Source organism: Camelina sativa, chromosome 11 (genome assembly GCF_030686135.1).
Source record: "Camelina sativa cultivar CO46 ecotype springtype chromosome 11, ASM3068613v1".
Classification (NCBI taxonomy): domain Eukaryota; kingdom Viridiplantae; phylum Streptophyta; class Magnoliopsida; order Brassicales; family Brassicaceae; genus Camelina; species Camelina sativa.
Window position 1 is genome coordinate 49,736,173 of NC_141890.1, and position 11,633 is coordinate 49,747,805.

Genomic DNA, 11,633 nt, shown 5'->3' on the forward strand with positions numbered 1-11,633 from the left:
TGTCAGAATCTAAATAAATTTTATAAATAGGAAATACGTAAGTTTAATTTATAGTAAAATTTAATTATAGTAAAATAATTACTATAATTTAATTTAATATAAGACTTACGTATTTCATATATATTTATTTAATATTGAATAATCGACGAAAATTTGACTGTCATGGTCATTCATGGATGTGAAAAAAAAAAGGCATGATTTACAGTAGCAAAAAAAAAACTGTAAAGTAATCTTACAGTGCCACGCCAATCACCCCATACATTATGTATGAGACAACTCGATTTGTATTCCGATTCTCAGAAAATTAGTTTTTAAATCGATCAAACTGATCATTGCGGTCATAAAAAGTCTTCGCCGTCTTGTTACTGATCGAACCTGAAAGTAGAAAAGACTCGTGGACAAATGGATAAGAAGATGATATCAGAAAACGGAGAAACAACAACTGCAGACGGATCGATTTGTGGCTATAATTCGCTTCATCAACTCTTATCCGCGAATCTCAAGCCCGAGCTCTTTCAGGTGAAGTGTGTTTCTTTCTTTTTCTTTTTATGATTGATCTCGTGAAAATTTGTTCCAGTAACTAAAATTAGGGTTCTTGATTAGCCTTTGATTCGGTTGATGATTTCATGGATTACTACTTTAAAGTGTTTGTTTTTTAGTTATGTTGATACGACTTCAAAAAGAATTGGATTGGATTTGCAGGAGGTCAGCCGATTGCTACTTGGACGTAACTGTGGGGGATCTCTTGAGCAGATTGTTCTGCCAGAGTCTGCAAAAGCCTTATCTTCAAAACATGATTTTGATCTCCAGGTTGATTACTCCGTTGGTTATATTATAACACTATAGGATCAAATCATTGTTGACCTTAATAAATTGATTTTGATATTTTTGTGATAAATATTTCCTAGGCTGTTAGCTTTTCAGCTGATAAAGAGCAGATGAGAATGCCTCGAGTGGTCAGAGTTGGTCTCATTCAAAACTCCATCGCTATTCCCACAACTGCTCCATTCTCTGACCAAAAACGTGCAATTTTCGACAAGTTGAAGCCCATAATCGATGCTGCGGGTGTTGCTGGTGTTAACATACTGTGCTTGCAGGTTTGGCCTCCATTTGCTTTCTTTTTTAATAGAAAAGTTTATTTCTTTAACTGTTTCTAATCGTGTCTTGGTGGGGGAATGGTTAGGAAGCTTGGACCATGCCATTTGCGTTCTGCACTAGGGAGAAGAGATGGTGTGAGTTTGCAGAGCCTGTTGATGGCGAATCGACAAAGTTTCTTCAAGAATTTGCTAAAAAGTATAACATGGTGATTGTGAGTCCTATTCTTGAAAGAGATATTGATCACGGTGAAGTGATGTGGAACACCGCTGTGATTATAGGGAATAATGGAAATATCATTGGCAAACATCGAAAGGTAAACTTTTCCCTACATGTTTTGCTTCGTCTTTTCTCTCTTTTAGTCAGCTTAATTTATATTGCTTGCTCGGTGGTGGCAGAACCACATACCGAGGGTAGGTGATTTCAACGAGAGCACGTATTACATGGAAGGAGACACAGGACACCCTGTGTTTGAGACAGTGTTTGGGAAAATTGCAGTCAATATATGTTATGGGAGACACCATCCTCTAAATTGGTTAGCATTTGGTCTTAATGGTGCAGAGATTGTCTTCAACCCTTCTGCAACTGTTGGTGGTCTCAGTGAACCAATGTGGCCTATTGAGGTTTAACTTTTGATTCTCCTTTTTTTTTTATCCCAGTACGTATGAAGCTCTCTTTCTGTAAAAACACTGTCTGACAATTCAAAAATCACAGGCACGGAATGCGGCAATAGCAAACAGTTACTTTGTTGGATCCATTAACAGAGTTGGAACCGAAGTATTCCCCAATCCGTTTACGTCAGGAGATGAGAAACCGCAACACAATGATTTCGGACATTTCTATGGGTCAAGCCATTTCTCTGCACCGGATGCTTCTTGCACTCCGTCTCTGTCCCGTTACAAAGATGGGTTAATGATCTCAGACATGGATCTCAACCTCTGCAGGCAATACAAAGACAAATGGGGATTCAGAATGACTGCCAGATACGAAGTCTATGCCGATCTTTTGGCTAAGTACATAAAACCAGACTTCAAGCCTCAAGTCGTCTCTGACCCATTGCTCCACAAGAATTCTTCATAAGAATAAAATTTCCAGTATCTGTATGAATCTTCAAAAGAAGGAACTTTTCTATGTTTACAATCATTTGTGTAGCTGTAACAGAACAATCTGTTTGTATCTGAATATATGAATAAGTTGATATGCCAAAAGGCATCATCTCCTTTGCTTTTATAACCGAACCGGTTCATAACTAAACCGGAATCTCAATTTCCAAACATAACCGTAATCGATGTGCTACGGAGCAGTAAGAATTTGAGATGTGAGAGATTCGTCTTCTTCTATTCGTTATCCGAGATTTTTTGAAGCCTACCCAGATGGGATTGAGTTTCGCAGTTGCTCTAATTTCAGAAGAATAATGCAATCTCTCACCTTAACTCGGTACCCAACTCCAGTTTCCCCGCCAAGACTCAATCTTTACCCGCTAAGACAAATCGCAGTTTCCGTTCTTTCAACTCCGACCGCCGGTATTAACCGTCGTGAGATGGCGTCGTCTCGCCGTGAGTCTGCTTCATTTAAGTCCCTCGCTGTTGGTCGGACTTTGACCGGAGGTGATGATGATGGTTACTGTACTCTCATAGACTTTGCAGGTAACAAAACTGCTCTGTCTGAGCTAACTTAGCACTGTTTCGATAATTCAAGTTGATTTTGGTATTCTTAAGTCTTGGAACCTCTCTCAATGAGACTTATCAATGGGTTTTGAGGGTTCCTCTGTACAATACAAAGACAAAGCTCTGACTGAAGATTGAATTTTTTGAAGGGGCAAATGTAGGAGATGATCTTGTGGTGTTGCTTTACCACTTACAACATGCCTGCAAAAGAATCGCTTCTCTTGTCGCCTCTCCTTTCAATTCTTCACTTGGGAAGCTCTCTGTTAAATCCTCCTCTAGTGGGTCAGACCGAGATGCGCCTAAGCCGCTCGATATTGTCTCGGTCTGTGTATCTCTTTACCCTTTCTTCATTTGTCATGACTTCGTACATAAAGATTTCTATCTTACAATTGTTGTTCTTCTGTTTTGCAGAACGATATAGTCTTGTCCTCTCTTAGAAACTCTGGGAAAGTAGCAGTAATGGCTTCCGAAGAAGACGATAGTCCAACTTGGATCAAAGATGATGGTCCTTACGTTGTGGTTGTAGATCCTCTAGATGGATCACGGAACATTGATGCTTCGATACCCACGGGAACTATATTCGGAGTTTACAATCGTCTCGTTGAGCTTGATCATTTACCTGTTGAAGAGAAAGCTGAACTCAACTCTTTGCAGAGAGGAAATAGGCTTGTTGCTTCCGGTTACGTGCTCTACTCTTCAGCCACTATATTCTGCATTACATTTGGCTCGGGAACAGGAACACACGCCTTCACGCTAGATCACTCAACAGGGGAATTTGTCCTTACCCATCAAAACATCAAGATCCCTACTCGAGGTAAAAAAAGCTTCTAATGGCACACATGACTTGATCCATTGCAACATCCCTAATAAATGTAATCATGAGTCTAAAAACCTGCATTGAACAATGATCATCAACAACAGGACAAATCTACTCAGTGAACGATGCGAGGTACTTCGATTGGCCAGAAGGTTTAAGGAAGTACATTGACACAGTGAGACAAGGCAAAGGTGAAAACCCGAAAAAATACTCGGCGCGTTACATCTGTTCTCTAGTGGCTGATCTTCACAGGACTCTCTTATACGGTGGAGTGGCTATGAATCCAAGAGACCATCTTCGTTTAGTCTATGAAGGAAACCCTTTGGCTTTTCTGGTAGAACAAGCTGGTGGCAAATCCTCCGACGGAAAAAGAGGGATACTTTCAATACAGCCGGTGAAGCTTCACCAAAGATTGCCTCTGTTTCTTGGGAGCGTAGAGGATGTTGCTGAGCTTGAAAGCTACGGAGATGTGCAGCAGACTGTGAATCCTGGCTATGAAGTTTAAAACCGTTCCTCTGTTTCATACTGTATGTGTAAAAAGTAAAAAACAATAATAAATCGAGATTAAAGATCTTGTTGATTATAGCATTTGGTATGGTTAGATCCGTGTATCTCTCTCTATTTTATCAAGATCGACCTGATAAATCTGGTATAGATTTCGGTTTAAGTTTGGTGAACAAGTACGTTTCGGTTTGCCGACAAATAACCGTTACATAATGCGCTTATAGTTCGGTTTGTCAATAAATTAATAAACGTTGCATAATGCGGTTATAGTTCGGTTATACAGCGCAAGTTAGCAACTTAGCGTTAAAGACCGCCCAAAGACTTCTCCCGAGTCCCCCTCTGCGCCGGAAACCGCCGTGAGGAGATTACAGAGAGAGATAGAGATCCGAGATCATGGAGCGAAATAGCTTTAATTTTCAAACAGAGAAGAGATCTGGAGCGTTCGATTCAGGCTCAGGTTTGGGATTTTCGAAGAGGGTCAAAACGCATCACACGCAGCCGCTCCCGCCTCTGGTTGTGCCGGTGGGACACGCGGCGTTTCGATTGCTCTGCCCTTTGCCGCAAGTCGGTGCGGTGATTGGAAAATCTGGAAGCGTAATCAAACAGCTTCAACAATCAACCGGAGCTAAGATACGGGTCGAGGAGCCTCCGTTTGGATCTCCGGATCGGGTCATCACGATCATCGCACAAGTGAATTCGAAATCAAGGGTAAAATTTGGTGTTAGTAACAATGAGTCGGAGAAGGAGGAGGAAGTTGAGGTATCTAAAGCACAAGGAGCTTTGATTAGAGTTTTCGAACTTATAGCGGCGGAAGCGAATAGTGATACGGCCGTGTGCCGATTGTTGACGGAGTCTAGCCATGCGGGTGCTGTGATAGGCAAAGGTGGTCAAATGGTGGGGAGTATTAGGAAAGAAACTGGCTGCAAAATTGCGATACGCACTGAGAATTTGCCCATGTGCGCTGACGCTGATGACGAGATGGTGGAGGTAAGCATTCAATATTGATACAAAAAGTTTCGTAATTTGCTATATTGAGTTCTGGAGTCTAGTTGCCCTTTTCCGGTTTAGGATTTGGATTCAAGTTTTATCAGTCATTAGAACATTTTTGTGCCTGAAATAGAAAGCTATGAACATCTCTTTGGATAAAAGTTTTGAGCTGAAATGTTGGTTTAGAACGCTATAGATGCTTGATTTTTCAGATTGTAATGTATTGTTTCTCATATTGAGTCATCAACCATGGCAGATTGAAGGAAGTGCTATCGCTGTGAAGAAAGCTCTTGTATCTATCTCCCGCTGCCTGCAAAGTTGCCAATCAGTTGAAAAGATAAGGGTGGTTGGAAACAGACCCCTTGAAAAAGAGTCTCAAGCATCTTTGCATAGACCCATAGAAACAATCATTCAGGAGTCACTTCCTAGGTCCGTCGAAGTTAACCCTTACGATTATAGACAGAGAAAAGATGAGATGTTTCTTCGGGGCAATTTAGGTCGGCCTAATGATGTGATGCCGCTTCCACGTGATGCTTTGCATCATAGGCATATCGAGGTGGACCTTCAGGGTACTTTACGCAGGCATATTGAGGCAGACCGGCAAGATTCTTTACGCATGCATGCTGAGGCAGACCGACAGGATGCTTTACGCAGGCATATGGAGGCAGACCGGCAAGATGCTTTACGCAGGCATTTTGATGTGGATCCTCGAGAAACGTTATACAGGCCTTCTGATGTTGTCAGGGGAGATGTTTCTCGACAGTATAGAGAGAGGGATGATTCTCATGATTTCTTGCATAGGCCTTTCGAGATGGTTCAACGTCGTGATACTATGGGCATGGCTTTTGAGTCATTTCCACATGATGGTTTTGGAAGGCCTACTGACACAATCCCTCAAGAAACTCTTAGTCGGCCAAGTGCTGATTTTCTTGTACATCGTTATTCAACTCTCGATACACATCCTCACAGCATAAATACGTCTGCTCCAATGACTAACGCTGCCACCAGTAAGCCACCTCTATCAGAAGTGGATGTTGTGTACCAAGATGTGGTTTTTAAGATACTTTGTTCCACTGAAAATGCTGGCGGAGTTATCGGGACTGGGGGTAAAGTTATCAGGATGCTTCATAGCGAAACAGGTGCCTTCATAAATGTGGGAAATACACTTGCTGACTGCGAAGAACGTTTGATTGCAGTAACTGCACCAGAGGTTGGTCTTCTTCTTCTTTTTTATCATTTTTTTTTTTTTTATCTCTTCCCGTTTTCATAAATGCTGAAGTAATATTGTCCTATCTATTGACTATTCTTGTTTAACAATTGTTGCTTGTTCATCATGTAGAACCCTGAATGTCAAACCTCGCCAGCCCAGAAAGCTATTATGCTTGTTTTTTCTAGACTATTTGAGCTTGCCACTAAAAAAATCCTAGACAATGGCCCAATGACATCTATCACTGCACGGCTTGTTGTCCCAACAAGCCAGATTGGTTGTTTGCTGGGAAAAGGAGGTGTTATTGTTTCGGAAATGCGGAAAGTGACTGGGGCAACGATTCAAATTTTGAAAGTTGAGCAGAACCCGAAATGTGTTTCAGAGAATGATCAAGTGGTGCAGGTACTTACATCTTTGAAACTTCTTCTTCTTGTTCTCTCTCTTTTTTCTCTCTCTCTCTCTCTCGAGCATCGAACTTGGTAGACGTCATACTTGATCATTTGTTGACCTTATTGTTATGGTATAAATTCCAATTACAAGATACTAGTTGGTTAAAAGATCTGCTGTGATCGTGAGAATCTCGTAAATGATTTGTGAAACATAAGATGGAAGTTTGAGATTTACTTTTCATAACCGAGATCCTGTGTTGGTCTCTATTCACCTTGCACGTCTGTCATAAGTATGTGGTATTTAGTTATCTATATTTTCTGAAAGAAATTCAAGCATTCATGCAAACAGAGAGAATCAAATTCAAGCATTCATGTAAACTTAATTGGGATTTTTTTGAACATCTGAATGTTAAAGGACACTGTGGAATGTAATTTTCTTATTATTCTTTTTGGAAGCACCATTTTCTTAAGTTATTTGTCATAAACTCATTCTTTGTTGGCCAATAGATTGCAGGAGAGTTCCCTAATGTGAGAGAAGCCATTTTCCATATTACGAGCAGGCTGCGAGACAGTTTTCTCTCGAACTCAATGAAAAATTCGGTAACCAAGAGCAGTTCCACCTTAACTACAGAGAGAATCTACCATAGACAATCAGATAATCCTATGTCTATTGGGTCTCATCAATCCGTTAGTAATCCACCTACCATCTCTTCAAATCTGCACAGAAGATCTGAGGATTCCTTTTTAAATGGCTCTCATTTTTCAGTTAACTACTCCAGACCTGTTGGCATAGATCCTTACATAAGACCAGAAGACCCGTTTCCTGATAGGTTTAATCCCGCAGCAGGCTATTCTCCTAATTTTGGTCGGCGGTTCACCGTGGACCACAGTAATATCCCCCATCACTTGACTGAAGCCCCATCTCGTTTGTGGGTGTCCCCGGTATGTCTCCATCTCTCTGTATTTTCCCATTCTCTACTTCCTGGTGAACGTAAGTACATGTTAATACTCACTGAGGGATTTCGAGAGTTAATTCTTCCCCTACACACACAGATTTTGGACATTTGGGCTTCTATTTAACTTCTGTACCTGATACACATAGTTTTTATGCAGCCACCGGTAGCTCCAAGAGGCTTATCTGATGCCAGTGGCGGATTATCTTCTGCAAGGGCTGGCCAGGCACTTGGCAGGTAAAAGCACTACAGTTATATGAGATTATTACTCTGATTTTCTATAATTTACATGCTGGCTTGGTCTTTTCTAGTGGACAAAAATCTGCCATCGTTACAAACACAACCGTGGAAATTAGAGTTCCAGAAAATGCTATGAGCTTTGTGTATGGAGAGCATGGCTACAATCTCGAGCAACTGAAACAGGTACGCCTTTCGTTTACAAATCATTTCTTGGTTTGCCCCATAGTGTCATCCAAAGGAAGGTTAGACCATGATTTATTTGCTCCACAAAAGCAGCCATAGGTTTTTAGCTTCCATTGGTTGCTCTTATTTCTTATAATCATATACCAAGAATCAAGAACGGCTGAGAAGAAAACGGAAGTGAACACTAGGGTTACTAAAAAGAAAGCATGAGAAAAGAAAATCCTTATACATAAAATCTTTTTACATGGTGCAAACAACTCTGCCACCATTAATTCAGGTCAATTGGACTATCCTCTCTGATGGATAATTTTACTCAAAAAAACTGTTTTTAAGTCACGAAAACTCCACTGAAGTTCTCCAACCTTTGTTTATAACCCCACTATTAAGTATTACAACTTGGTCGTTGTTTAAAAACGGAATCTTCGCAGACAATATATAGCCCATATGTCTATGAGATGATCAGCTACAAATCAAATGGATAGTCTCATAACAGCTTAAGCATAGCTTATACCATTTGATGTTTGTTCAATCAGATATCTGGTGCGAGGGTCATAGTACATGAACCTTCTCTAGGAACAAGTGACAGGATCATTGTCATATCTGGGACACCTGATCAAACCCAAGCTGCTCAAAACCTCCTTCATGCCTTCATCCTTACAGGGGAAACCTCATTGTCCAGAAAATACAACCTAAACTAGAACCACGCAGTTGTCACCATACAGAAAACAAAAAGAAAAACGAGCTCCTGCATGTTTCTTGTTACATTTTTTTTGTTGGTTTGGATCCTTGAACAGTACAACATCTTTATCATTTTAAGTACTTCGATGGAATCAGCTCAATGCCTTCCCTAAAAATTTCCTCTTGTATCACACATTTTACGACATGGAATTGAGATTGGGATGAAATGAGCTAGAGGAAGAGATCATTGCTATAGAAACCGCAAAAAAATATACAGTAGAGAATAATCTTTACAAAAGGAAAATTTGAGAATGAAGGGGTCATATGTTTTTTTTTTTTTGTTATTGCTCTTTGGAGTGAACTTGCGCAGAATTGCTTTGTAGTTGACTTTTCTTTCTTTTTAAGCTTGTTTCACCTTCTTTAGCTATGAAAAATTGAAAATGGTAGAAACACAACATTGAGTTCCAGAATCAAAGCCAATAAACTGTTATCCGTTACCTCTCACTGATGGTTTTGTGAAACCCTTCACGTTATAGGCTATCACATTCTCAGTTCTCTCTCGTTCAAAACTACCAAATGAGCTGCATCTAAAGATTCTAAACATATTTGCTCTACTCTCTATTCACAATCAGTAATCTAATCAATGACAATAATGATAATAATACAAAGATTTGATGGGTAAAAAGAATCCAGTGTAACCAAACGGGTCTTTTTAGACTGTATGAGTGTTTGCGCAGTTTCGTATGTTTTATTATACACTACATTTGGAGTTATTACAACAACCAGACAGGTTCTCAGAATCAGATGGGGAGAGCCAAAAAAAAAAAAAAAAAAAGCATTCAAGACAAAGCTATTATTATTTCCTGTTTGATGCGCTATTTTTTTTGTATAAAAAGATATTATATCTTAGTCAAAATTACGTGTAAAATCTTTTGCTCGAATTGGTGTACTCTGGAATGTTATATTTTCCTTGAAGTCGAAAGTAAAAAATTTGTGTGACTAAAGAGAAGAAGACGGAATAATAATAATAATTCTGATGGACATGTAAACTAAAGTGAGATTTATTGGGCCTTTCTTTATACTTTTAGCCTTTTTAGGTTTGGGACATAACAAAACATAACATACGACGACGAGATTATCAACTTACAACCAATGAGAATCAAACACGCATACATATCCGCGTGTGGTCTTGACCTCGTCTTGTTTCCTTCATATATAAATAACCGCCTCCACCAAATGTTGTTTCCTATTAGCTTCATTTTTTGTTGACAAATCTCTCTCTCTCTCATTTTCATTTCTCCTCTCCTCTCTATCACAAAAATGGGTCGCCGTAGCTCAGGAGGTAATGTTTCTTCTCTTTCCAATTTCAGATCTAATCCGATACTTTTCATTCTCGTTGATGACGGAACCTTCTTGTTTTGTTTTTTGGTCCTCGTTGGTGGTGCTTGTATTATCCCACCCGATCTAGGGTTTACCTTGTCCTCTCGGATATTAGATATAATGAAATCATCATTGTAAAAGTTATTTAGTAGGCCTTTGCTTGGTTTAAATTTTGTAGAAATTTCGAGATAGGGAAGGTTGTGATTCATTTTCAATCTTGGATGCCAATTTTTTTTTATTTAATAAAATATTGTCTTCGTTCGTGTTGTTTGCAGGAAGATCTGCTCCTCGCCCTCGTCCTGCTGCTGCACGCAGCCCAGCTCCTCAATCTGGTATGATATCTAAATCTCGGATAGTTCTCTGTTTTTTTTTTTTTTTTTTTGTTGCTCTTATTAGTTATGACGATTCCAATTGACTTGTTTTGTGGGGTTTTTGTTTCAGTAAACCGTGCACCTCCCCCAGCTACAGTTCCGGCCAGCGGTGGTGGTGGTGGCATGTTCTCAGGCATTGGTTCAACCATTGCTCAGGGTAAATTAATTTTGACCCAGATTTGTCTATTGAGTTTTGTTTTGCATCATTTCTAGGTCTCTCTATAACCAAATTTTGTGTTCTGGAATAGAGTCTTTCGTGACATGTTTGTTTGTGGTGGGGATGATTAGGTATGGCTTTTGGTACTGGAAGTGCTGTTGCGCACAGGGCTGTTGATTCCGTGATGGGTCCACGAACCATTCAACATGAAGCCGTTGAGGCTGCTTCTGCATCTGCTGCTCCTGCTGGAAGCAACATGTTTTCTAGTTCTTGTGACATTCATGCTAAGGCTTTCCAAGATGTATGAGTTTAATCTTTTCCTCATACTGGTCACCCTTTCTCTCTCTCTGTGTATCCTGTTAGGTTCATATTTGTCCGGATTCTAAGTGCATGATATAATTCGTTTGTTTGCGGAACATATAACATAGGTCATTGATTATGGGTTAGTGGTGGTTTGACATAAGTGATGCTTCCGCTTGTTTCCCTTAGTGCCACTTTATTTCCCAACATTAAATAAAATCCAAGGCTAAGTCACTGATTACTGTTCTTTTAAAAATATATGAATGCAGTGCATCGGCAGCTATGGAAGCGAGATTAGCAAATGCCAGTTCTACATGGACATGTTGGCAGAGTGCAGGAAGAACTCTGGTTCCGTGATTGGTGCCTAGAGAGAGTTTCATTTCTTATTTGTTTCTTATCTAAAAATTTATCCAGCTGTGATGTTGCTGAGAATTTGGGAGTCTTTTTATCTAATATGATATTTGTTTTCCAGAACCAGAAACTGCATGTTTGAAGTCTTAATTAAGGGTCATCGTTTGTAAGACTTGGGTTCTTTCCCATTCTAGTCAAATAATGCCAAGGTTGATTTCTTTTGGCTTTTGGGGTATGTTTGCTTTTGTTTTTTTTGCTTGACAACAAATAATCTCAAGCAAGTGTCTTTCAAAATGTTTCCTTTTTTACGAAATTTTGGCGACCCTGTGATTTGGATCTCTTGTGTGGAACAAA

At 39.8% G+C, this 11,633-nt stretch overlaps 4 protein-coding genes across 5 annotated transcripts; all 4 read left to right on the plus strand.

Moving 5' to 3' along the window:
- The first annotated feature begins 155 nt into the window (after positions 1 to 155).
- Positions 156 to 2,328, plus strand: LOC104727068 (beta-ureidopropionase). The gene is made up of 6 exons (XM_010446068.3): positions 156 to 519; positions 703 to 810; positions 909 to 1,097; positions 1,184 to 1,411; positions 1,494 to 1,718; positions 1,810 to 2,328. The coding sequence occupies exons 1-6, from the start codon at positions 403 to 405 to the stop codon at positions 2,173 to 2,175; spliced, it is 1,233 nt and encodes a 410-aa protein (XP_010444370.2). The 5' UTR covers positions 156 to 402; the 3' UTR covers positions 2,176 to 2,328.
- A 23-nt stretch (positions 2,329 to 2,351) lies between these two features.
- LOC104727069 (fructose-1,6-bisphosphatase, cytosolic) lies at positions 2,352 to 4,167 on the plus strand. Its single transcript, XM_010446069.3, has 4 exons — positions 2,352 to 2,741; positions 2,912 to 3,084; positions 3,174 to 3,576; positions 3,684 to 4,167. The coding sequence occupies exons 1-4, from the start codon at positions 2,510 to 2,512 to the stop codon at positions 4,082 to 4,084; spliced, it is 1,209 nt and encodes a 402-aa protein (XP_010444371.1). The 5' UTR covers positions 2,352 to 2,509; the 3' UTR covers positions 4,085 to 4,167.
- A 63-nt stretch (positions 4,168 to 4,230) lies between these two features.
- Positions 4,231 to 9,224, plus strand: LOC104727070 (KH domain-containing protein HEN4). Of its 2 annotated transcripts, XR_015572354.1 has the most exons (8): positions 4,316 to 5,070; positions 5,327 to 6,280; positions 6,410 to 6,679; positions 7,174 to 7,353; positions 7,433 to 7,608; positions 7,780 to 7,856; positions 7,931 to 8,042; positions 8,576 to 8,954. XR_015572354.1 is itself a non-coding variant. In XM_010446070.3 (7 exons), exons 1-7 carry the CDS (start codon positions 4,477 to 4,479, stop codon positions 8,738 to 8,740), a joined length of 2,607 nt encoding a protein of 868 aa, XP_010444372.2. In that variant the 5' UTR covers positions 4,231 to 4,476; the 3' UTR covers positions 8,741 to 9,224. The 2 variants fall into 2 exon arrangements, 1 of the variants encoding a protein (XP_010444372.2); XM_010446070.3 differs by having other exon boundaries at positions 4,231 to 5,070; positions 7,174 to 7,608; positions 8,576 to 9,224.
- A 641-nt stretch (positions 9,225 to 9,865) lies between these two features.
- On the plus strand, positions 9,866 to 11,505 carry LOC104727071 (uncharacterized). The gene is made up of 5 exons (XM_010446071.2): positions 9,866 to 10,062; positions 10,376 to 10,432; positions 10,542 to 10,628; positions 10,760 to 10,929; positions 11,198 to 11,505. The coding sequence occupies exons 1-5, from the start codon at positions 10,041 to 10,043 to the stop codon at positions 11,294 to 11,296; spliced, it is 435 nt and encodes a 144-aa protein (XP_010444373.1). The 5' UTR covers positions 9,866 to 10,040; the 3' UTR covers positions 11,297 to 11,505.
- The last annotated feature ends 128 nt before the right edge of the window (positions 11,506 to 11,633 follow it).

Excerpts from the sequence above, each read along its gene's own strand:
- LOC104727068 (XM_010446068.3), top strand. The coding sequence starts at position 403 with ATGGATAAGAAGATGATATCAGAAAACGGAGAAACAACAACTGCAGAC. Across the intron at positions 520-702 it reads TCAAGCCCGAGCTCTTTCAG|GAGGTCAGCCGATTGCTACT; the intron begins GTGAAGTGTGTT and ends TTGGATTTGCAG. Across the intron at positions 1,719-1,809 it reads AACCAATGTGGCCTATTGAG|GCACGGAATGCGGCAATAGC; the intron begins GTTTAACTTTTG and ends CAAAAATCACAG.
- LOC104727069 (XM_010446069.3), top strand. The coding sequence starts at position 2,510 with ATGCAATCTCTCACCTTAACTCGGTACCCAACTCCAGTTTCCCCGCCA. Across the intron at positions 2,742-2,911 it reads TACTCTCATAGACTTTGCAG|GGGCAAATGTAGGAGATGAT; the intron begins GTAACAAAACTG and ends AATTTTTTGAAG. Across the intron at positions 3,577-3,683 it reads CATCAAGATCCCTACTCGAG|GACAAATCTACTCAGTGAAC; the intron begins GTAAAAAAAGCT and ends CATCAACAACAG.
- LOC104727070 (XM_010446070.3), top strand. The coding sequence starts at position 4,477 with ATGGAGCGAAATAGCTTTAATTTTCAAACAGAGAAGAGATCTGGAGCG. Across the intron at positions 7,609-7,779 it reads CTCGTTTGTGGGTGTCCCCG|CCACCGGTAGCTCCAAGAGG; the intron begins GTATGTCTCCAT and ends GTTTTTATGCAG. Across the intron at positions 7,857-7,930 it reads GCTGGCCAGGCACTTGGCAG|TGGACAAAAATCTGCCATCG; the intron begins GTAAAAGCACTA and ends GGTCTTTTCTAG.
- LOC104727071 (XM_010446071.2), top strand. The coding sequence starts at position 10,041 with ATGGGTCGCCGTAGCTCAGGAG. Across the intron at positions 10,433-10,541 it reads CAGCCCAGCTCCTCAATCTG|TAAACCGTGCACCTCCCCCA; the intron begins GTATGATATCTA and ends TTTTTGTTTCAG. Across the intron at positions 10,930-11,197 it reads ATGCTAAGGCTTTCCAAGAT|TGCATCGGCAGCTATGGAAG; the intron begins GTATGAGTTTAA and ends ATATGAATGCAG.